We start from the raw sequence: 25,761 nt of genomic DNA on the forward strand, positions 1-25,761 counted from the left end.
TGGCCTTTGAGTCCTTGACGTGAAGCTCTGCGCTGTTGCTGGGTTTTTCCTTGAGGCTTTTCCTGCCATTTTCTACTGTTCCTCCTTGGGTGCAGTCACTGCTGCCACCGCCACCATTATTGTGGGTTTGTCTCAGGATTCATTGGCTTCTTAACTCTAGAAGAGATCGTGCTAGAGGCAAAGGTCTTTCATTCAAAATACCTTTATTTGCATCGCTGACTATTTACAAGGTTATAGAACATCAGAACACAGCTACAGCTAATCTCTGAGGTGTTTCCAACTCATCCTGTCTCAGTGAGTGACATCATTATAACACAGCTCCTTCTGCACATGCTCAGTAGCTGTTGTTAGTTGATCCTTTACTATGCATTTTATGATCACAGCGCATTAACAGTTAAACACTTAAGGAATTGGCAAGTAACATCCTTTTCAATTTAAAAAAAAACCATGTTATGATCAAAGATTGGGAAAAGAGGGGAACCATTTGACCTGGTCGTTTGGAAGGTCAGTCAGTCATTAACTGGTGCATTCTCCGTGGCAATGCCTCTACCAATCAGAGTCCACTTGCCAACCAATCAGCACTCTCTTCTCATACAGTATAAAGTTGTTGCTTCCCCTGACATTGGTATTCTTGTGATTGTCCTGATGAGTGCGAGACGAAAAGCTTCGACAAAATGCCTTTTTTCAGCAATGCTCAAGTTCTGTCCTACCAAACAACAACCTATAAAGGACTGAAATACAAGTTAAACTACAAATAGCAATGTTTTAATTTGAAGGAGTTTAAACAGACGCCCTCGCTTCACTAATTTTAGCATTGTGCACGTATTTAATAGCAGCTCAGTAACCTGGATTTATTGGTTTTGTTTGTGTATTGATACCTGTCTACAATATGATGTCAGCCGTGGCTCAGTTGGTAGTCCTCGTGCCACCTGAGTCACAAGGTTCTGGGTTCGATTCCCACTTGAGGGGAATTTTGAGCACAACAATCAAAGCTGACACTGTGCATGGACTGCAGCGCTGTACAAGGTGTGCTGCCTGGGTGAGATATTAAACCAAGGCCCCATCCACCAGCTCGGGTGGATGTAAAAGATCCCATAGCACTGTTTCAAAGAAGAGCAAAAGAGTTATCCCTGGTGTCCTGGCCAATATTTATCCTTCAAACGACGTCACAAAAACAGATTATCTGATCATTATTATATTGCTATTCGTGTGGGTTTGCTGTGCATAAATTGGCTGCTGTGTTTCCTATATTACAACAGTGATTATACTTCAGAAGTACTTTATTGGCTGTTATGTGCTTTGAAATGTCCAGTGGTTGCTTCATAAATGCAATTCCTTCTTTAACATGGACTCTGGCACTCCACCAGGAAATACGGCAGACAACACAATGTTTCCACAATCCATTCACCTGTTTAATTCCCTCTGTGCTCGGTTTTAAAGCTTTTACTTGGAAATTCACAGCAGGGATGTGAGAAATGTAATCCTAAGGCTATTGTGAATAAACATCACCACAAGTTAGTTATCTTCCGTTTCTGCTTTAGTTGAGTCGGGATCACAGACTAATATCTGTATTCTGCCAAGTAAAATGCTGACCACCTTGGCCCTGGCAGGACGCTGACCGCCCGCCTCGATCAGCACTCCTATTTTGTGCTGAGCAACTGTAAGTGCTTTGGGGAAAGAATAGTTTGCATTGAAAAACTGGTTTTCCAAAGAGAAACCGTTGGGGAACAGTCGTATTAAATGAAATAGTATGTTTACTTTTAGGGACACTTTACTAGGAAGTTGGTTTTGGAACTGCTTGCTCTTTTTTTTAAACTTCCTGTCCTGTCAATTTTTGCTTGATAATGTTCTTGTGAAGCATCTTGGAACATAAGTTAAAGGTGCTATATAAATGCATGATGTTGTTGGGGCTGGGTCTATGCCTGCAGCTGCTATGATGATCAATATCATTCTACATTTACTCTTGTACACGTGGTGACAAGAGCAAACATAAGATTTCAAGGATTAAATACAGTCTGGCTGGCTGATGAATGGACAACATTCTTGCATTCAGTGGGTCCATTTACGTTCCAATCTTAACCATTGGCTTTCCACTTTTCATCAGCACTGCAGTTCCACTGTTAGTTTGGGGTACATAAGGACATAAATACGTAATAGTAGACCCATTCGGCCCCTCGAGCCTGCTCCGCCATTCAATAAGATCATGGCTGATCCACTTGTGTTTCGATTTCCACATTCCCATCTGACCCCGATAACCTTTGATCCCCTTACCTAACAAGAATCTATCTACCTCTACCTTAAAAATATTCAGTGACCCCGCCTCCTCCACCCCTTCTGAGGCAGAGAGTTTCAAAGTTGCACAACCCTCTGAGAGAAAAAAATTTCTCATCTCTGTCCTAAAAGGGCGACCCCTAATTTTAAAACAGTGCCCCCTAGTTCTGGACACCCACAAGAGGAAACATCCTTTCCATGTCCAACTTGTCAAGGCCATTCAGGACCTTGTATTCTGTATATCTAAGTCTGACTGTACTCTAGAGATGCGATGTGAGACAGTTCAGGGTCTGACAATGGATCAAATCCAATTTTTGATGTCAAACCTGGTTTTAATAAAAGTAGCCACTGGTTCCTTTTAAACAAATGTGCAATGAATTAAGTATTTAACCAATCTCCCTCGCTCTCTCTCTTTCCCCCCCAATCTCTCTCTCTACCACCAGTCTCTCTCTCTCCTCCCAGTCTCTCTCTCTCCCCCTCCAATTTTTCTCTCTCTTCCCCCCAATCTCTCTCTTCCCCCCAATCTCTCTCTCTCTTCCCCCAATCTCTCTCTTCCCTCCAGTCTCTCTCTCTCTTCCCCCCAGTCTCTCTCTCTCCCCCACATACACACTCTCTCTCTCTTTCTCTCTCTTTCTTTCTCCCCACCCCACCCCACCCCAGTCTCTTTCTCCCTCTTCCTCCCCAGATTCTCTCTGATGTAGGTGTCATACTGAGCTGTCTAGCTGCTGGAAGGGGAGCTTTATGAGACTGGGACTGGTAGCTGACAGTGTAAATGCAGCATTGCTGATGTATACTCATTAAGTCATTCTGTGCTCTTTTGCTGCTGCACTTTAAGCTCATCTGTTCACTGAAGTCTGTCCTGCTTGTTACCACTCCCCTGCCCTGTGCCAAAACAGCTGGTGAGCGTAACAAGCCAGGTGCTGCTTCTCTTGACAGATTAACAGCTAAAGGAAATGTCACCCAAACTTCCAATCCCTGGATGGTCATAGCCCGGAGATACCCCAGAAGATGCACTGAGCTCCCCCTTGGAAGTCCCCATGCCTTAACAACACGGGAATTGCCTGGGAAGTTTGGACTTCCGATGGGCAATTCCCCTTTGTCTGGAGCCCTCAGAAACTCTGAGCTAAAGTCATAGACTTGGGATGGTTACGACTCACTTGCCAGAATGGTTACCCAAGAAAAGTTGGAAGGATTCAAACCAATTCTAACTCCTTGGAAACTAGACAGCTCCCATTGGACCACCCGACTACCCCCCAACCCGACCCTTCCCATACCCTTCACCCACCCACCTGCCCCCTACCCACTCAGGCACCCACCTGGCCCCCCACCCCCTCACCCACCTGGCCCCCCACCCCCTCACCCACCCTACCAACCCAACCACTTACCTTACACACTTACACCTTTCGGTGGCTTCTCAAAGTGGCTTTGGGACATTTAAACTTACCGGAATACACCAGCTAGTACTGTAAAAAAGAGCGGGAGTGGGGTGGCTTCACTTCCCCCGACGATCCTGCCCTACGAAGGAACGACTCCCAGAACAGGTGCGCTCCGCATTTCTGAGGTGGCCCAGTTTGGAAGTCTGGGCGAGAAGTGTGGAGCTCCAGTGCAAGGAATGTAAATAGCAGCAGAGTGACGAGCTAATGGGGATTGCCAGACCTGGGAAGAGATTTGGCCCTATGTGGCTGAGCAGGAGACACCAGTTTTGATCCCTGAGCAATGTTGAACTCACGGAACCAGAGTTCGGCGCACCAGAAGTTGACTTTCTGCAGCTTCGTCAGTCCTACATGTTTAGTGTAAATAATACTAGCAAATGTACTTTAAGTTTGTTTATTGTGCCAGTTAAAGATTATATTGGAACTGTCAAGACAATGTTGCAAAAGACAAAACTTTCTGCCAATAGCACTTGGTTCTTTTAACTCTACAATGAAGGCTCAAAATTGGAATCACAAACTGTATTTTACATACTGTTACAGTTAGTAAGACTTAGAGGAGATGTACACAAAAGAATGCAGTAGAAATATTATAATGAAGTACTATAAGTAACTGCTTAAAGAAAAAGTGTGTGCAGCCGCTCCCTTACCCCTCCCATCCCCATAGATGTTTATGGCTATATTTATTGACCTGTATAAGATTCTTCAATGTCAATGGATGTAAGATAGAAAACAAGGAATTAGTATACACACATACACAAACACATACAATCACTCCCATTGTCTTAAGTTGTCAAGCTGCAATATCAATATTTCTCTTTCTTCCCCCCCCCCAACCACTTTCACCCCCGCCCCTCCTAAGAAAATGAAGATAAAGATGGGAGATTGTATGATGGGATATTTTGTTACGAATGCTTAACGTGTTGGTGCGAAATTCCTCACGTTATTTTAAAGATATAGATCACCCCATTTAAGGTGGATTAATTACAATGGGTTTACCATTAATGTGTCCCCACTAAAATAATGGAATGAGGCATTTCACAGTGACACGTTGGCTGGTGTACATTGATAACCCACACAGAATTTCAGGGCCAACAGGGCTTTCCTTATCTAACTATGATTTTTTCCTTTTTGAGTGCGATGATGTGCTGGTATACTGTAGTGCAGTGAACAATGGTTTGTCTTCAAAAAGGAGCAATGTTATCCTTGCTTGTTTGATGAAGGAGACAATTTACTCCATAGTGTTCCCAGCAGAGATAATTGTAGGCCAGGATTATTACATCGTGAGAATAGTGGGATGCGTTCCCATGAATATTAGTCTATTAATATTAAGGGTTCGAACATGGCATATATCTGAATTCCCAGTATATGTTCCTGACGTGCAAAGCTCTTTGGCAGGAACTCCAAAGTTGTAAATTTACCCTATATTCCATTTCTCCCTTGTGAATTTTTCATCCAAAATGCTCAAGAGTGACTATTAGGTGCAGGGATCAGCAGAATTTGAGAGAAATTGTTTCAGGTGCACTTGAGCATTTTGTTTTTTTTTAATAATATATCCCAAACAAACTGGAAGCATTTAGAGCACCTTCTTGTTTTACAGCTTAAGAGAGGTGTTAATATCTGTGGAAATTCTCAGAGCTAATTTCTAGAGTGCAAGGACCCATAGATTCATTAGAACTCCTTTCCTGCGTCAGAATTACAGAACAAATGAAACCCTGCAGTGTGACAAAGATATTGCATAGACTTGCATTTTTCTATGTCAGAGGAACATGCTGAGCTGTTCCTTCAATGCATGCTTTCAGTTTGAATATGGTTAATATCGCAAAAGGCACCTTACCACTTTCAAGCAACGTTTCTGTCTCTCATCCAAACAGCGAAAAGTGCTAACTGCTACCCTTGATGTCCTGTCGCATGTTAGAACAAGTGTTCTGGTGTTCATAGAGTAGAAGCAAAATAACCTCCCAAACACAAGGGAACTTTATTACAATACTATTTTTTAAAAATGACTGTAAGCACAAAAGTCTGAACTCGGCATTTTCACCAGCAAATTGCTGTAATGCAAGAGAAAAAAAGTTTGTATACATGACATTACAAGTTCATAATTTGAAGGAAATAAATACATAGAAGTATTTTTCTTTTCACCTCCGAATAAGCACAGCTTGGTGTGTATATATGTTGATGTAGGGCTGATTTCATATACAGGGTGCTATTCCGTTCTACTTCTGAGTGTTCAAGACCCCTAGTTCTTTTCAGTGGAAAGTGTTGGGGTTGGGTCTAATCATCATAGTAACTGACTTCAGGGAGTAAGCACCCCCTCTGAACTCTGCCCAGTACACTCCATCCTGGTACTTGCTGCGATAATGTCCACCACGGTACCATACACCGTTGAGATTTGAATGTGCACAGGCATTGTACCACCAGCCACCTTTCTGATAGTGCGCACAGTTACCTACAGAAACAAAAATCCACGTTACAAACGTTTAAAGAGCTCTGTGAAGTAAATCATTCAAATGCGGCATAAAATATATATTTTTTTCCAGTTCTGTCAGGGAACAGTGTGTGTTATTTTCTTTATATAAATATACAAAGCTTTGAAACTCTCGCGTGGGGCGCACACTTCCGTCCACAAGCCTCGCTACGTCTGATCATGCTCTACGACCAATGCTTTTGTGCCAACACGTCTCGTTGGCACTGGTTTGCCGCTGCTCAGTTTTGCTCTATGTCAACTGTCACATTGCATTTGCAACCTCTGGCAATTTAGTGGCACTGCGGAGAGAGTTTCTGACGTCTCATATCTCCATTGTAATCCGTGTATTAAACAAAGTACCTTATTCACCATGTTATCTGGGAGCATTGCTGCAGGCAGTTCAACAGCACTAACAAAATACCATCTGTCTTGGGCTTAGACCCATGTAATGCAAATCCTTACTCTTTTGCAGAGGGATAAGAGTGAGGGGGAAGCCGAGGTAAGTGAGAAAGTAGCGATTAACTGGCAACAAGTTTGGATTTTTCAATTACTTGATTGTAGGAAGAGAGGAATTCTGGGGAAGCTAAGTGACTAGGGCCTTTGAAAGGAATTATTAAGAATAGGAATGAGTCCTCATTCCAATACTGCAGAAACAAAGAAGAAAACCTACTTGGCGACGTGAAAGGATTGAGCCAAGGGCGAATAAATATTAACTTTTTGCCGCACTATAATGGGAAGTGCCGCAGTCAATTTTGGGCGGGGTTTTCGGTGAGCTTGTTGTTTACCTGTGTATACATCACGGTCTCTGTCCAGTGTAGTAAACTGTTTGCCATTGTGCCAAGTAAAGGAATCGCCAGCGTTTCCGTGGTAACGTCCCACCCGAAGCTTGTAGTTTTCAGTCTCGGACTCCAGCCTGAAGCTGGCATATTCAGCAAACACCTTGCGGCCCTGCCAGTCCTCCATGGTGATCAGCAGCTTGTAATTCCCTTGGTTTGTCAACCAGTAAATATTTTCCAGACCAAGCCAGTACTCCCCGTCGATGTTCCCGAACCCTTGCTGTGGTAGAATATTGGAAAAATACGAAGCTTAAGTAACATGAACTCAGCACACTGCTCGGTCATGCTTTTAATTCGAATATGGGGAAAGCTGAAAGCAAAAATCAAAAGAATGACAAGAGAAAGACCTTGTTAATTCTACCACCACGGATCCGCGTTACGGTCAGTTATCTGTCCCTGACTGCCCTGGAGGCATTACACTTATGTTTCCAGTGAATATTGCTCAGGCTTTTGGGTTCTGTATTCATATCAAACATTTTCTACAACTCATGTCTGTAAAGTTCTGACTGGCAGTTAATTTTGTCATATTTATGCATCTTCAGTAAGGGTGATTGTGCATTAACCCTTTCCTACCTGTAATCATTGGTTAAGCAATGTCTAGTGTTTTCTGAATACTTTAATCAGGCTGGAACAGACAGAACTAAATATTGTACTTTGCAAACCTCCTTAGTGATACATAATTTGGGTTCTAACAGGATTAATTTGTGTGTCAGCTGCGTCTCAGTTGGTAGCACTCTCGCCTCTTGAGTCACGAGGTTTCTGGTTCAAGTCCCATTTCACGGTGTGAGCACAAAAATAAAGGCTGACGCTCCAGCGCAGCACAGAGGGTGTGCGGCATTCCTGGAGGTGCTATCTTTCGGAGGAGGTCTTAAACGGAGGCCCCATCTGCCACCTTTGTTGGATGTAAAAGATCCTACGGTACTATTTGGAAGATGAGCAGGGGAGTTATCCCCAGTGTCCTGGCCAATATTTATCCCTCAATGAACACCACAAACACAGATGGCCTAGTGGTTATCACGTGGCTGTTTCCTGCGTCCAAAATTGGCTCCTTTGTTTCCCGCATGACAACAACACTTCAAAAGTACTTTACTGGCTGAAAAATGCGATGTGAATTCAAGTCTTTCTTTTTGGTAATGAATCATTTTGTGTGGAAAGGGAATGTTGGGTTTATTAAATCTGTCTGACGTGTGCGAGAAGGGACTGTGCAGACGTGTACAAGCTCCGCACAGATAAGGCAAAGAAAGCCATGGTACAACCAACTGGGCGAGGGTAGTAGAACAAGGTGAAACTGCCAGAAATAATCATTTGAGCGAGAAGCTTACGCTCACATCTGTCCTCAGAATGGTCAACATTTGAATCTTTTGATTCCAGGAGGAGAGACAAAAACCACTGCTTTATTTGTTTTTGTGCAGTCTCTCAGCTTTTCTGCTAATTGCTGAACAACAGCCAACGTATGGCAAATAAAAAGCTGCTGTTGCTTGCAAAACCGGCTTTGGTGGTGGGTGGGTGGGGGTGGGATGTGAGGGGAATTGAGGTGGCGGCTATTTTGTGTCCTGCTGTTGGCATCAAAAAACCGAAGCATCAAGTGGGTTTCCCAATTCCCAACAAACTCCGGTTTCCGTTTCTACACGACGCAAGATGCAAAAGCTATCTGACTCCACCGAAGAGCGCAGGAGGGTGCCATTCGGCCCATCGCCTCCGTGCCTGCTTTTCGCAGCCACTATCCAACTAGTCAGTCCTATTTCCCCGGGCTTTCCCCACAGCCCTGAAACTGTTTGCTTTTCCGGTGCAGATCCAATTCACACCGGAAAGTTATGCTTGAATTCTGACCTAGTCTGGACTGACAAGACCTTTCAATGAAAATCCTGGAAACATTCCCTTGGCTGTGCGACAATAACTGCTGCATTGGAGAATCGCTCCAACAATTTTGGCCAGTTCAAGTGGGACAGTATGGAAAATGCCAGTTATTCAGTACACTCAGCTTTTAACTCATGTTTAGGGGGGGAAAAACTTTTGTTTAGCTTTAGAAAATAAATAAATAACAACATGATTCAAAAGATAATGCAACGACCAGCCAGCATCCGGAGTTATAGAGCAGGGTTAGTCATCTTTCACATGACATAGCAGCTCACAAAACACCAAACAGGCCATTCAGCCCCATGGGTCTGTGCTGGGCAGGGGGGGGGGTGTTTTCTGCTCCACCTTCGCCTCCTCCCAGCCTGTTTTCTGCTCACCCTAACCACATATCCTTCGATTCCCTTCTCCCCTCCTGTGCACTCAACTAGGAAGCTAGGAAAGCACCAAGGTCGCTTCTTGACTGAAAACAAGCTCGCTGTGGCAAAAAAAAAAACGCTGCCCCCACTCACCTTGTAGGTCTCCCAGTTGCGGAAGAAATTCACCGACCCATCCTGCCTTCTCTGGATGACAGTCCAGCCGCCGGGATCATGTGTCTGGTCACACCAGACCTGCATGAGGCGGTTTGTGTTTTCTGGTTTCAGCAAGTAGATACCGGTCACTTCACTGCCCGCCTCTGATGCTTCTAAGCAGTCTTTCCATGGACCTGCGGAACAAAAGCGCACAAAAGGTTTTCAGGAGACTGACCGGTGTCTTACACAGGGATGATAATGACCTGTGAAACGTGAGGCATCATGTATTTTATTGTTCTGCTGCTGAGTCCATTAAAGGTCCCAGAGTCTCACTGCTGTGAAATAAACCGAGCCTTGAGGTGCTGGGCTGCTTTGATACAGGTTTGGGTTCTGGGAGGCTTGTTGCTGGTGAGCCTGGCTAGCCAGCGGGAGCCGGATTTAGCAGCAAGGAGACAGTCAGTGCTCACATGCCCTGGGTCACCCTACAATCCACATCAGGGGGAGGTGTCAGCTGTGGCTCAGCTCATAGCACCCTCGCCTTTCAATCAGAAGGTTGTGGGTTCATGTCCCACTCCCGGAAACCAAGAACTGTGAATGTACTCGAAAGAGTTACATGCGATCTGTTGATAGCTCGAAAGAGTTACAATCCACATCGGAACAGGACCGGTATTAAAAGCCATTTATTTACTGTCACTCGGCTAGAATAAGGGTGGGTGCACCCGTTCTTTCATTTTTTTGTGTACCGGGATCCCATTTGAGCCCCGTCATAGGAACAGCAATCGGCCATTCGGCCCCGCGAGCTTATCCCATCGTTCACTGAGATCGCAGCTGATCTGCAACCTATAATTCCACGCACCCGTCTTTGCCCCTTTTCCTTTAATACATTGAATAACAAGAAATTTTAGATTTAAACAATTTTACAATTGATCTGGCATCAATTGTTTTTTGATGGAAAAGATTTCCAAACTTCTACCCCCCCCTCTCTCTGTAAAGAAGTGTTTCCTCATTTCATTCCTTAAAGGGCTGGCTGTATTTTTAGACTCTGCCCTCTTATCTTAGACATGCCAGCCAGTGAAAATAGTTTCTCTCTTTTCTGTTCCCTTAAATATTGTTAAAGCTTTGATACAGTCACCCTTAATTTTCTAAATTCCAGGGAATATAACAGTAGCTTGTGTAATCTCTCCACATGATTTAACCTTGGACTCTAGTGATCAGACTGGTAACCCTACACTGCACTCCCTCCAAGGCCAATATATCCCTCTGAGGTCCCTCAGTCTAGTGGAATAAAGATTCCCTCCCACTCTCTCTCTCTCACTCCCTCCCCTTCCTCTCTCTCCCTCCTCCCTCTGACTCCTTCCTCTCTCTTTCTCTCACCCTCCCTTCTCTCGCTCTCCCTCTCTCTCCCTTCCCCTTCGCTCCCTACTCTCTCCCTCACTTCTTCCTCACTCCCTCCCTCCTTCCTCACTTCCCCCTTTTTCTTCTCAACCTTCCCTCCTCCCTCTCCCCCTCCTCCACTATCCCCCTCCTCCACCTCCCGCTCCCCCCGCCCCCCCCTCCACCCCCCGCCCCCCACTCCTCCCCCCGCCCCCCCCTCCTCCCCCCGCCCCCCCCTCCTCCCCCCGCCCCCCTCCTCCCCCCGCCCCCCCCTCCTCCCCCCGCCCCCCCTCCTCCCCCCGCCCCCCTCCTCCCCCCGCCCCCCCTCCTCCCCCCGCCCCCCTCCTCCCCCCGCCCCCCTCCTCCCCCCGCCCCTCTCCTCCCCCCACCCCCTCCGCCCGCCTCCTCCTCCCCCCCGCCCGCCTCCTCCTCCCCCCCGCCCGCCTCCTCCTCCCCTCCGCCCCCTCCCCCGCCCCCCCGCCCGCCTCCTCCTCCCCCCCGCCCGCCGCCTCCTCCCCCCCGCCCCCCTCCTCCTCCCCCCACCCCCTCCGCCCCCTCCCCCGCCCCCCCGCCCGCCTCCTCCTCCCCCCCGCCCCCCTCCTCCTCCCCCCCGCCCCCCTCCTCCTCCCCCCCGCCCCCCTCCTCCTCCCCCCCGCCCGCCTCCTCCTCCCCCCCGCCCCCCTCCTCCTCCCCCCCCCCGCCCCCCTCCTCCTCCCCCCCGCCCCCCTCCTCCTCCCCCCCGCCCCCCTCCTCCTCCCCCCCGCCCCCCTCCTCCCCCCCCCGCCCCCCTCCTCCTCCCCCCCGCCCCCCTCCTCCTCCCCCCCGCCCCCCTCCTCCTCCCCCCCGCCCCCCTCCTCCTCCCCCCCGCCCCCCTCCTCCTCCCCCCCCGCCCCCCTCCTCCTCCCACCCTCCTTGCCTCCTGACACCCTCCCCCTGCCCCTCCTCCTCCCGCCCCCTCCTCCTCCTCCTCCTCCTCCTCCTCCCGCCACCTTCTGCCACCCTCCTTCTCCTCCTCCTCCTGTGTTAGCAGAAGCCAAAAGAGGCCTTGAAATTGATTCAAAGCAATCTCCCTTTAAGAGTTGTATTCACCCCTTAATGGCCTGGGCGGCTGACCCTTTACCAATGCAATTAACTAGCCAGCTGGCCAATCACATTCTAACTATGTTTGAGTGTTAAAGCCTGGAACTCGCTAGCTTTCAGATTTCCAGGGACATGCCCAATTTTGGTCCTCCCTTGGACCTATTCTGCCCTAAATTAAAATTATAAGTCAGATGAACTCTGTTTGAGTGACTTGAATTACTGTACATCCTGGCCCAGCATTGAAACCATGTATTCCTAACTCTAAGAACACACATCGATGTATCATCCCTCAAGAGCAGGTTAAGCACATTTACACCTGTTGAAATAACTGGATGTTTGAGGATTTTTCTTGATGTTGTAGACTGCCTTGAGTTCTCTTGAGTTCACACAGGGAGTATCAGTTAACCCACTCGACCAGTCTGTTGTGTAATGATACTAAGTTTGAAACATACAACTGACAGGCATGATTTTCCTTTGGGGAACTCAGAACAGTATGAGCAAAATTTGTTTTGGCTCCTGTTCTGGACAGGGAGCAGGCACAGCTTAACAACAAGTCAAGAAACAACCCTGGCATGTAGACCAAGTCATAGCTGGGGATTGGTTCTTCCAGTTATGGCTGCGGGGGGTCAAAGCTCAAATATTTGGACAGATTGTTTTTGGTAATTTACTGGCCAGTAAAGCATTGTAAATAAATGTGTGTAAAATGTGTGTATATATAGATATATTTATTGAGAAAGATAAACCGGTATTGTATGACCCTACTGAAAGTACCTGCATTGTATTACTGATAAACTGTCACTTCAGATTTGAACACCATTTAAAATCGCTCGCTATCCTGCAGGTATCTGATTTTTGCGTAAGCAATGGACGTCTTTATAAATCAATCATTGGGAAACTGTTTGATTGGACCTGCTGGCAATAATAAACTTAAGATACACGTACAATGTATTAGTGTCTGATGTTAATTGTTTTTCAGCTAGCTGCAACATCATCTTCCTTGTGCCCTGATCTCTTGGTGATAGTTCAGGAGCCGTGTGGGGGAGTGTTGAACTGATGCATTTTCATCGTGCTCCCAAATAGTATTTAATTTTTCCTCATGGGACATTGCAGCACAGGTGCTATGTACAAACTGACCCATGGCAATGTGTGTCTCTCTCTATGCTGTGCAGTGCAGGATGGAAGAATGGCAGCATTGCTCCTAAACATAACAGCACCATTTTCGACCATCCCACCAAAAAAAGTTATCTTCCTTTTGTTTGTAAAGTTCACTGATCCCAGTCAGGACCTCAGCTGTAAGAGGAGCCTGTGTCAGAGTCAGTGCCACAGTCCAGCCCCTTAGTCCGTTCAAGTGTCAATTCTCACTCACAGCTTGGGCCTATGAACCTCCGTAAAGATAATATTGAACAGTATAATGCTATTCCGCCATGCTCATACTGCTTTTGGTAATGATTGCATATTATACACAATGATGGCACTTAACCTGTGTGCGATTGATGAGCAATTTGTGCAGCAATACGACCTTGGAGTGCCCATGTGTTGCCAAAATGATCAAACTCATCAAACTTCATGGTGTTCAGTGTCACTGTTGTTGCTAACATCATTAAACTTTCTTTGGTGTCAGTGCAAACCCACATTTGTTAGTAGTGTAACTTTGGAGGATTAAACTATCAGAAAGATTTGCTATGTAGCAAATAGTGATCCGTTGGGGTTAAGCTGCCGAAGTAGACTTATTTCTGCTGTCTTTGTATTAGCCCAGTATTATGTATGTGCCATACAAGCAAATGTTGTACTCCACGTGTCTCTCCATTTTATCATCTAGCTACTTAGTCATTTTGTGCACCGGGGGGTAACAAGGTGCCTTTGCCCTCTCCTGCAGTTTGCATGGGGCTGAGCTGGAAAATTGAGCACAATAGCTGAGTATTATTACAAGGGGCAACAGAGCGTAAACAAAGATCTGATGGTAAGCTACAGCCAAACAACCTGTACCTCATGACATCACACAATGTACAAGGATGTGATAGCTCACAGGGCCAATGGGTTTTCACGTGCATTGATATTATACTGAGAACAAGATCAAAAATGTGGCCTTAAAAGGAAGACTTCCCACTGTGAAATTATGGTCGGCTTTGAAGTCTTGTATTGTGAGATGTTCCTAGATAACACTTGATCATGGTAGCCAGAGAAGAATAATTTGTTTCACAAACCCATTTCAAGCTGATTCCATTTCATTCAAATTCTGAGCCACATTAGCAGCTGGCTGATGTGCCACCAGTGATTTTCCCTCAAACTCCAACACAGATAAGTATATAAGCTAAAGCCTGCTGCTCTTTGTACCTCATTAAACAAAACTAATTTACGCTCGAGGGTGTCCCTTATGAGTCGCGCATCCAAATTCTGCTTCTCAGTTCGCCTTTGAGATTATGTCCTGACCACAACCCACCAAACAGCCACCTTGTCCTTGAAGGCTACTCTAACTGTACATTGAGTCTGTAACAGCAATGGGTTGGCACTGGAGCAGCTGTAATTAAATATCTCTCTGAAAATCAGTAAAACATAAAGAACAAGCTTCCCAGACGAGAATCTTGCATGGAGATTGGTCTTAATGTTCTATTCCAGCTGGTAGTTTTATAGCCTTGTACATATTGCAATTAATTAATGCATTTGCTAAATTGCTGTCACTGAATGCACAGCGATCGACATGAGCTACTTTTGTTCCATTTTTTATCATCACCTCAGTGGGAGAATGTTGATGATGTATTTTGGCATATGTAACAAAAGACTGTTTTTATTTTTTTCCTGCAAATACCTTGAGACGTGTAGAGATTGACAGCATAGTTAGGAAACCCTGACACAGCTGTCATTTAATCAGATTGTCAATCCATTATTGTACATGATTGGTCTCTAAAAAAGATGTTTGATTTATATTCCAGGGACTTGCAGCATCTTAGATCTTGAAGCAATTTTCTATATACTTACAAGGCAGATTATATCTTTTGCTGTTCAGGATTGTTCCACCTATGTATCGTACGTGGTGTAAGGCAGCGCACAAGGTTGACGTATCGAATTTTAGGCGTTGCACTGTGGTAACACTGTACTGAAACAGGAGGCCATGGGTTCAAGCCCTGCTCCAGTGACCCACAGGCATAATCGAGAATGGCAGCTCAGGGCTGAACTACAGGCAAATATTGCACGGTCAGAGGTGCCATTTTGCAGGTAACTCTGAGGTGAACATTAATGATGCCATGGGATTATTTGAAGATGACCAGGGGAGTTGCCTTGGCCAACATTTATCCCTCAACCAACACCAATATAAATATCATCTGGACATTCATCTGACCGCTGTTTATGGCACTTCAGAAGCATATCCTAAATGCAAATTCTTTTTAAAATTTAGAAGTACAGCTGTTGCATGAACGTTGTTTGTTTCTTTTCAGTCCTACATGCTAAAGAGAGGTAACTTGTGAAGGAAATGTACGTCCTTTTCATTAGATTAAAACGTTCTATCTCTCAGTTGCCTAAGCATCAACACCACTCGCTCTCGGGTCAGTCGCTGCATAGGTCTGATATTGTTCAGGGGGCCATGGAAGCTCAATCATTGAGCACGTTCTAGACAGAAATCAATAGATTTCTGGATACTAATAACATCAAAGGATATGGGGATAGCATAGGCAAGTGACATTGAGGTAGATGAACAGCGATGATCTGACTGAATGGCAGAGCAGGCTTGATGAGCCAAATAGCCTAGTCTGCCTATGCTCTGCGCTCTATCAGTCATGTTTCTGCCCTAGTTAAGAAGAATATACTGCCTATTCTATTCTAGTAGAACGTTTCAGTTATATACAGTGACCCTCACCTTCTTTTGTGCTATCTAGTGATAGTAGCCAAATGTTTTATACTGTAGAAGAGAGGGAGTGGAGCAGATGGAACAAAATAGAAGCTTAGGGATAGTTGGGAGCTTCTACTCCCTTTTGTTTTGTGTCCATGACATCTTTGTCAAATCTCTTCTGAGCTCCCTCTTATCTCTGACCTATTTTGCTCCACCCTCCTCTTCTACAGTATATCACATTTCTACCTCTCTTCAGCTCTGAGGAAGAGTCATATGGACTCAAAACGTTAACTCTGTTTCTCTCTCCGCAAATGCTGCCAGACCTGCTGAGTTTTACCAGCATTTTCTGTTTTTATGTCACTGGGGTAGATTTTTGATTTTCATTTATCTGGCAAAGGAGGTTGTTGTCCTTTATAGAACCTGTCATTGATTTCTGTAAAATGCAAATAATGAAGTTCTGAACACTGACCCTCTATTCTTCAGCCCTGAATGAGTACGGGAATGTGTCACTGGAATTATGGACACCGATTTAATTGAACCATTTCAATCTGGACAGAGTAATACAGAGGCAGTATTCAGAAAGGATGAACATGGAAATGTGGGTAATAGGTGGGAAGGTGAGTGGTGAGGACGACACACAGAGTCTCCAGAGGGATTTAGACAGGTTAAATGAGTGGGCAAAAACTTGGCAGAATATAATGTGGAAAAATGTGAGGTTATGCACTTTGGCAGAAAGAATAGAGGAGCTGAATGTTACTTAAATGGAGAAAGACTGCAGAAAGCTGCGGCACAGAGGGATTTGGGGGTCCTCATGCATGAATCCCAAAAAGCTAGCATACAGGTTCAGCAGGTAATAGGGAAGGCAAATAGAATGTTGGCCTTTATTTCAAGGGAAATGGAGTATAAAAATAGGGAAGTATTGTTAAAACTATACAAGGCACTAGTTAGATCACACCTAGAATACTGTGAACAGTTTTGGTCCCCTTATCTAAGGAAAGATGTACTGGCTTTGGGGGTAGTCGAGAGAAGGTTCACTAGGTTGATCCCGGGTATGGAGGGATTTTCTTATAGGGAGAGGTTGAGTAGGTTGGGCCTGTACTCATTGGAGTTTAGAAGAATGAGAGGCGACCTTATTGAGACATATAAGATTCTCAGGGGGCTTGACAGGGTAGATGCGGAGAGGCTGTTTTTCCCTTGTGGGAGAGTCTAGGAACAGAGGGCATAATCTCAGAGTAAGGGGTCACCCATTTAAAACTGAGATGAAGAGGAATTTCTTCTCTCAGAGGGTAGTGAATCTGTAGAATTCATTACTGCAGAGGCCTGTGGAGGCTGGGTCATTAAGTATATTCAAGGCTGAGAGAGACAGATTTTTAATCAGTAAGGGAATCAAGGGTTATGGGAAAAAGGCAGGAAAGTGGAGTTGAGGATTAGCAGATCAGCCATGATCTCATTGAATGGCAGAGCAGACTTGATGGGCCGAATGGCCTACTTCTGCTCCTACGTCTTATGGTCTTATGTGGTAGTGTAGTGGCTATGTTCTAGGATGAGTAATCTAAAGGCTGAGTTAAGGAGACATGAGTTTAAATCCCATCATGGCCATTTGCGAATTCAAATTTAGTTTTAAAAGTCTGGAAATAAAAAGCTAGAACCAGTGGAAGTAACTGTGGTCAAAAATAAACTGGTTCACTCATGTCCCTTTGGAAGGGAGATCATCCATCCTTACTTTGTCTGTCCAATATGTGACATCAGTCCCATGCCTCCTTAGTTAACTCTTAACTACCCTCTGAAGTGCCCTAACAAGCCGTCCAGTTCTAGCAAACCGTTACCACTACCAGTTCCAGAAGGAGGTTTGCAAACACCTCAGGCTGACTCGGGATGAGCAATAGATGCTGGTCTTATCAGCGACACTTACATCCTGGGAATGAAGTTTAAAAAGAAAGGCAGGAGCCACTGAGTGGCATTTGCTCATTCCTGGCTGCTTATGCTATGAATCAAATCTCATAATAAGCTTTGACAAATTGAGTTCCTCATTTATTTTATCGAGTATTCCCTCTTGGTCAGCTACTGGGTGTATCTGAAGATCATAATAGTTTTCATAAAGTATGCATTCTCCTGCATTGTGTTGAGTCTGACCTGCAGCTGAGAGTACAACAACTTCCTGCAGCTCCCCCACCGCCCCCTGCCACCCCCAACCCCCACCCCCGTTGATGAGACATCCTGAGAATCTGTGTCAGCACTTGCACATTGAGCAGTACACCTGCTGGGATCTGAACTTGCTGCTTCTTCCATTTCATTGGAGGGCCGGTAAGTCAGTAAAGCACTAACTCAGTAATGTGTTCTAGGTTTATTTCCAACATGGTTAAACTTGTAATACAGCATAGAAGTGGGATTTTCCTACAAATAAGTGTTCACTTATGGTGATGAAGCAATCTGGGTTTTAGAGGGCTGCGGTTAGAATGCTTTGTGCTTAATAGCTGTTCTCTAATTGACAGAAATTGCTTGCATTCTTTTGAAATTACTGGGGACATGGTTTTCTTCGAGAAAATTAGAAAAAGTCTAATATTGGATATATATGTATACTGGATATCTGAACTAGTGATTCTGTTGTGTGTTTTGGCAGTGTTTCTTGCTTCAATAGCCAAATGATAATATTCAAGTTAGAGTGCAGCTTATCAGTTTTGAAGAGCATTAGTATTAGTGCTCCTTAATGTGTGATAATCTTGTACTTAACCGTGAATAAATGGTATAAAATGTTAGGTCTGTGCAATGCCTGTTATTTTCCTGTGGCCTATGCTAGATAAAGCCTTGAAACGAAGGAACCAAACTCCAGCAGCACTGCATTATTGTGAAACCTGTGATTCCTTAGGAATGAGATTTGCTCATCCACTGTCGATGAATGTCACCCTTAAGTATAAACACAGCTTCTTTTATTTAATTTGTCAGTCTTGCCGGGCACTCTTATTACAAACATAGAAACTATAATGGACAGGAAAAGGACCCTTCAGCCTGTCCCCCACAAATATGCTGACTTGGAATCACAGTATATACACTCAGCATCTCACCAGGAAACCATGTGATCTTCTGGGAGAGGCAAAAAAACAGACTGGAAAAACCCGGACCAGTTAGGAAAAAAAATCTGGAAGGAAAATTTCTTTCCAACCCATTTATCGCAATCTAAACTTGACTTATTATGTGGTTTCTGAAGTATAGCTTCTTCTTATCATGTCCACGGACAGTCTATACATGGCCCAGCCAGAACTGGACATATTTTTGTGCCTTGTTGTTGAATTCGGCAAGATCTGCGACAGTGCAGGGTTCCTCTAGCGATAGGCATTGCAGGAGATGTTGCATAGTCTGTGGCTCAGTTCCACGTTCACAAGTTGTCGGGCAGGTTATGTATCCCCATTTGCTTAGTGACACCTTTGAACGACCTACACCAGTCTGTTAAGGCACTTCCAGGCTGCCCAGTTGCAATTAGCTCCTGGGGGAAGGCTTTCATCCGGTAGAATTTCCATTGCTGGGGGTTGTTCGAGACTGGTGAGCCAGTCTTTCCACAAGGCGATGTGGGCTTCAGATGGGGTTGATTGTAATGGAACAACACTGTTCATGAAGCTCTTCCTTGACTTTAGGCGGCTGGGTGTAGGTGTATGACCATGTAGAGGGTGCCTCTTATCTGATGTTTGACGGGGTCGCTCTTTCTTGCTGGCTACCGTTCTTCTTATATCAGGGGGAGCGATACCCGCCAGGATATATAGGCTGTTGGTGTTTGTTGGTTTTAAACAACCTGTGATAAGTCGGCAGCTTGCATTCAGAACGGCATCCATCTTCTTAGCATGAGTAGATGTTTCCCATGCAGGGCAGGCATATTCGGCAGTGGAATAGCAAAGAGCAAGTGCACTGGTTCGATATATGGTTGAGATATAGCCAGACTCAAATATTCTACAAGTATTCTAATCTGTCCCAGGACCTATACCTGTGTAGTGCCAGCAGAGGTACCTGTATGGGAACCAGCCCTGCACAAATGAAACAAAAAGGAGATCCAAATGAAATCTCTCAATTGTAAACCTAAAGTCTGTGAATGTGAAAATGTTGTTAAGCGCACAGCTAAACTAAACGCAACATCATTAAACATGGCACTAAGGGAAAGGACATTCCTGGCAAAGTACGGCCAAACTCTATTTAGTCTATTATTTGAGAGCAGGGCTTGAAGCCAGAGCTTCCTGAGGAAGAGAGGAGACTGCTGACCTCTGAAAGATATGATTATCAAGTACAGATCGCAATGGGATTCTGCAGTTAGGTCTCTCGGAGACATTATTGTGATCATAGTGGGCAGCGTGAGCCAGCCCCATAAAAGTAAGATGCTTAGACCACTTGGGGCAGTGACTGACGCCACTGAACCTGAGAAGGTATTTTCAGTAACCAAAATTTTAACAAGCACTTACCCAAAGCCTCAGGGCAGTACATCACAGCTAATGAGTTACTTTTGAAGTGGAGTCACTTATTTTTTAGGCAAATATTTGGAAGGCAGTTTGCATCCAACAAGGTCTCACTATCGGAAATGAGATGGATGACCAATTAATCTGCTTTTGGCAGTGTTGGTTAAGAAAGGACTGTTGACAAGGGCACACTGAGTCCCAAAAGATGTTTTACATTCATCTAAACAGAGAGGGGCTCAGTGTAACATCTCATTTCAAAGGATGGCACCTCCAACAATGCAGCACTCATTCATTTGTGTCAGTGTCAGCCTAGATTATATGGTCTAGTTTCATAATGGGGCTGAAAATATGACTTTCTAACACAGGGGAGAGTGATTCCAGTGACCCTGTATGTAAGAGTACATTTAATTCTTCAAGAATTCTGTCCACCAATATGCTGCATGCACTTCTGAAGGCCATGCAACACTCAAGGTCTGAATCCTCTGAGACATGTAAATTCAAGGAATAAAGAACAAGGTCTTTATTAGTTGAATTTATGTAAATACCTCATCAAGTCTTCAGGGGATCCCAACGCAGTTTACGACCAATGGATGAATCTGAAGTGCAGTCGTTAGCAGAAGTATAAAGTGCAGTCATTCATGTACATGTATACATGTGCGTCTGTGCATGGATTCATAGGAGTTCACTGGATGGGCCACTTAATTAATGAATGAAATTGAACTTATTTGCTATTTTACCGTGCATAGTATCAATGACCGTGTGAGAAGCTGTGGAGATATTCACAGCTAGCTCTCCTGGAGCAGAAGAATTGTGTGGGAGGCATTCCCTGTAAAGATAAGTTTAAAGGGAAGGTGAATATAGCCCAGTGACCATTTGTCCTTTTGTCTCTTTGAAAATTCATTTTATTTGGATTTGCGTAGACTGCATTCCCAATTTCTGCGATGAATTATAAATTCTAATATGCTCGTTACAGGCACATTCAATTCTTATGTTTAGCAAGGCATATTATCTGGAGAATTCCAGAGTGCCTAGAATATTGCAGGCAGGCTGAATATTTATCATTAACATCTGATTAACTAAAAAAAAGGAAGGATGGACATTTCTGGCATTTGGCGACTAAACTGTTAAGTCCATTACTGCTATTAAAAAAACATTTCATGGATAAGCATAAATGATCGTCTGCTTTAAAGAGAGGAACCATCCTCACAAAACATGTTACTCTGAAAGCCATCTGGTGCTATTGTAAGAACTAGGATTTAAAAAAGGAAACTCCTGCATTGTTTCTAGGGACTCAATTCATTTCTGTTAAGTCCAGGTAGACAGCTGACTTGAATTATGTTGCAGCAGACAGGCTATTACAGTCAATGATTAAATCAGAGACAACAGTGGCATTTCCAGCTGTTGGTTCCGAGATGCTTTGAATACATGTTGTAGATGGACAGAAACCAAAGCACAGTAATGCGAATGGGATTATTTTAAACAGCACGTAGTCCTCTGCTACTGCAAGTCTTGAATGAACATGCGTGCAATCATTATTTGGCAGATCGCTGCCACACCTCACTACAGTCCTTAAACAATTAACAGACGATCACTCGGAGCTTCTCGTGATCAGGAGCACTTGCCAACTCTCTCCTCACTGCAGAATAGTAAACCGACGGCAATAGATGCAAGAAGACCCAAAAAGACAACCAAAATGCACAGTAAAATTCTGCAACATGAATAACTAACCAAATTATAAGTTGTCGTTTGCCGGTGACTTTGATTTGAATTCTTGATCAAGTGGGTTCCTTTGACGAAGAATTCTCCTGCACGTACTTGCAATAGGGGCATTTTTAGTTCCGGCACTCATTTTTAAAGTAAGCATTTAAAAAATGTACTAAAATGTGTTCTGATGAAGAGTCATACGGACTCGAAACGTTTACTGTCTTCCTCTCCGCAGATGCTGTCAGACCTGCTGAGTTTTTCCAGCTATTTTTGTTTTTGTTTCAGATTTCCAGCATCCGCAGTTTTTTGCTTTTGTTATACTAAAATGTTCTGCTAGCTTATGTTATTTGCAGAGAATAGGTGAATCGTGCTACCATCAGTTTTATGGAACGTAGAAGTAGACTAAAAGCCCCTGTCTTAAAAGGTCACCCACTGCTGCTCTTTGTGGCAAGTTCATCCCCCCCAACGCTTTTAGCCCAGGTTGTTCTGGTTGGAGATGATGTGCAATGGTCACTCCATCTCATAGACTGGAGACAACCTCATTTTTCACAGCCTTTGGCACTAAGAGACTCATACCTTTTGGCTCAGTTACCTGGTTTTGCACTTGCTGGCACAATAACAGCTGCTTGCTTTTGGATAGCGCTCCTCATGCACAATAACATCGAAGAGCACTTTATATATTAAGGAAAACGAATCAGTGGATTTCATGCAGGAGGGGGAAAAGGAAGAAAAACAAGAGTCTTCAGCTTAAGCGACCAAATGCAGGGCCATAGAAAAGGCTTGTGAGGAGACTTCAAAAGCCGAAAAATGGGTATAACACACAACTATTTTTACTTTTGAGATGGAGAGGGCTTAATTAAAAGACTAAAAAACTGAAAGAATTTGAAAGTATGTATTTTTCTTTAATAATGTAATCATGGATAGTGGCTTTAAGACCTATTTAGTTCTGAGTTGAAGTAGTCGGCTGATTGTAACACTTCCTGATGAGCCAGGTTGTCTGTACCAGCTGGAGGAATGTCCAAGGCCATTAAGGGGGAGTTCTGCTATTCATTTGGAAACATATTGGGCTTGATTTTGTGGTAATTATATCAGGTTATATGAGGCTATCAGCACTTACCCTTATCATGGGGTGAATCAGACAGCAACTTTTGTTGCCTTCGCATGCACAGTAAAAATCAGGAACCTGGAAGTTGTTGTGAGAGATACCCGTTCTTCCATGTGATGCGCTGTTGCAGTCCTTGATGATAACTTGTCATTCATGTGATTGCTGTACGGTGTGAGCTTGATGTACCTACCCATTAGTTCTACATTGTAAATGGCTGGAAAAATTAGGGCTGTGGTGTTAAGGAGTAAACGAGGTTTTAACAATGTGCTAACTGATCATCACTACTGAACAACCTCTTCAGCCCTGATAAATTAATTTTGCAAGTGTGGAGTCACTTTCCCTCAGTTGAAAATTAGTGGCGAGATTTCTTTTTTTTTTCACTTTTTATGCATCTCTCTTTAAAAATTTCTCTTGCAATCCCATCTGCATTACCCAATTTTTTTTTTTTGCTTTCTGTATATCATTTAAATTTAATTTATATTTCCTGCTTTATACTTCCTGATTTGGACTTTGCCTGTCTATGTGAAGATTCTTCAATTTTGTTGGTTGAAGAGCCGCACTGTTATTTGCAGTGTTCATGGACATCAAGGCTCCTGTTGAGGCCACTGTGATGGAAGAGATACCAGAGCAGAGGAAATCCACGCTGTTCAGATGTGGAAATTCTGTGAGCTAATGAGCTAATAGTGAGATGAAAAGGGTGTGGCGTTCCTTCACCACTGAGTGCAAAATCTGGCTAATATTCAACAGTTTCTGACAGGTCTGCTGTTTTAATGGGATAAAAGATGCTTTCATTCAGCTGAAAGCAAAATGTCTGAATGACATCAATGATCTAAAACCCATGGAAACCCCCGTGTATTAACTAAACATGTTTCTAAATGCGTAGACTGGTTATTTATTTCTTTGTTCATCACAACGAAAGATTTACTCATTGCACCTAGCGTAACAAAAATCCATTCATATACTTATAGTCCACTATATATAGCCCACAGGCAACATCTTCCCCTGCCCCTCCACTGAGAATGATAGCTCCCTTACTAATTCTCTGCTGTGGCCATAACATTTTGGAACAGTATCTCGAGCATTCTTCAAAACAAATTTAGCCCGACTTTTATATTATCATCAGTGATGTCAAATAAAGAATAGAGCAAAGTCTGCAACATGCATTCATTTACATTTATTCATTCTGGTTATTTATTCACTCATTCTGATTCATCCTAAACTTCCTGGGGCTCGGAGGAGCACGATTTCAATGGCCACTTCTGCTTCAGATCATCTTCTGTCTCGACTTTACCTGGCGGGAAAGCTGCAGTGATTGCCTCGCACAGGGTCAGAGTTCAAATAGCTGATGATGTCACCAAGTCCTGATTTACATATTCACAGAGAACCCTACCAGTTTCAAGATGGATGCCTTAACCTGCTCTTCTGAGCAGACATTAAGATCGAAGATGGTGGGATCTAAGCGGGCTGGTGACAGTTCCAACTCAATACCAGGCGGATGCAGTTAAATTTGTCCCCTCGATTTATTTTCTGAATGTGTAGGGCAGTGAAATAGGAAACCCCCTCATCACCACAATGTTTGGACGTGACCTTCCCAGTCTCTAGAAAGTAGACATACTTTGGCACAGCTTCTCATCACTGTGAACATGACATTTCAAAAGTACTTCATTGGCTGTAAAGTGGCTTGGGATATCCTGAGGTTGTGGAAAGGTGCGATATAAATGCAAGTGTGATGGAATACTCTCCACTTGCCTAGATGAGTTCCCCTCCAAGCCGCATACCATCCTAACTTGGAACTATATGGCCATTCCTTCAGTGTTGCTGGGTCAAAACCCTGTAACTCTCTGCCAAACAGCACCGCTGGTGTACCTACACCAGATGTACTGCAGCAGTTCAAGAAGGCGGCTCACCAGCACCTTCTCAAAGGCAATTAGGGATGAACAACAGATGCTGATCTTGCCAGCGACACATACATTTGGAACAAATAATATTTTTTAAAATACCCTTCTTATCTGACTACCTGAGTATCAATCTATTCAAAACCCTTTGGTGCTTTTGGTAGAGCTTCAAAACCATGCAAGTAGCCCAGATATGTGGTTGTCCATTTTAAATGCTATCTGGTGTCACATGGGTTATGGAAAAAAAACATACCCTAAGTAAAACATTATATTGGAAGTGTTTGTGTAATGGTGCAGAGGTGGACAGACAAAGGAAGTCTGAATTTATTCAGACAGTGAATTCTTTTAGTGTTTGTTGCTTTTTAAACAACGTCAGTGGACCCCAGAGCAAGATTTCTCTAACAACTGGCATCTGTATTAAGGCCTAGTATCTGTTGTGGAAGAAGTAACCATCAGTTTGTGTCCCCAACTGCCCATGCATGATGTTTTCAAGAAGGGATCTAGAGCTAGCTGTGTGTTGTAATGACTTGTTAAGTATAGTCTTAATAGAAGTCTTAAAGTCCTGGGATATGAAATGGAAGGGAGTTATTAGCCTCCTAATTATGCAGGGTTTAGATGCCACGTTGGATTTAACACCCCGTAATAGTTATTTAAGAAAAACTGGCATTTATTTAATAGAACAAGGTATGCACTGAATGGTACAAGATGGGTTGTTCCATTATCTATGTGCGTGAAACTGACATATATGTCGTGTAGACTGGAAATACATTATTTGAATGCATCAATTCAATGATTTATTGGTAACAAGGGAATTACCATGTATCATAAAATAAGTCGGGAAAAACAATTAGGAAGTGTAAAGTATGTTTTTGAAGCATAATAGAACAGATTGTACTCTGATGGGAATCAATCTCCTGTGGTGTTGGCATGGAGAAAAATAATAAAACAAAAGGTCTCTTTCTTTAACTATC

At 44.0% G+C, this 25,761-nt stretch overlaps 2 protein-coding genes across 6 annotated transcripts in view; one reads left to right on the forward strand and one right to left on the reverse strand.

Annotated features, from left to right (window-relative positions):
- LOC144685438 (ras-specific guanine nucleotide-releasing factor RalGPS1-like) overlaps positions 1-25,761 on the forward strand; it is a 911,907-nt gene that overhangs the window by 325,168 nt on the left and 560,978 nt on the right. The window lies entirely within an intron of this gene.
- Positions 4,083-25,761, reverse strand: part of angptl2b (angiopoietin-like 2b) — a 48,674-nt gene continuing 26,995 nt past the window's right edge. For both annotated transcript variants that reach the window (XM_078549933.1, XM_078549932.1), the window contains exons 3-5: positions 9,371-9,564; positions 6,954-7,224; positions 4,083-6,150 (exon numbers count right to left, since the gene is read on the reverse strand). In XM_078549933.1, coding sequence (XP_078406059.1) covers positions 5,951-6,150; positions 6,954-7,224; positions 9,371-9,564 — 665 coding nt within the window. In that variant the 3' untranslated portion in view covers positions 4,083-5,950. The remainder of the gene's footprint in view (positions 6,151-6,953; positions 7,225-9,370; positions 9,565-25,761) is intronic.

This window comes from Cetorhinus maximus, chromosome 10 (genome assembly GCF_964194155.1).
Source record: "Cetorhinus maximus chromosome 10, sCetMax3.hap1.1, whole genome shotgun sequence".
In the NCBI taxonomy this organism is placed as follows: domain Eukaryota; kingdom Metazoa; phylum Chordata; class Chondrichthyes; order Lamniformes; family Cetorhinidae; genus Cetorhinus; species Cetorhinus maximus.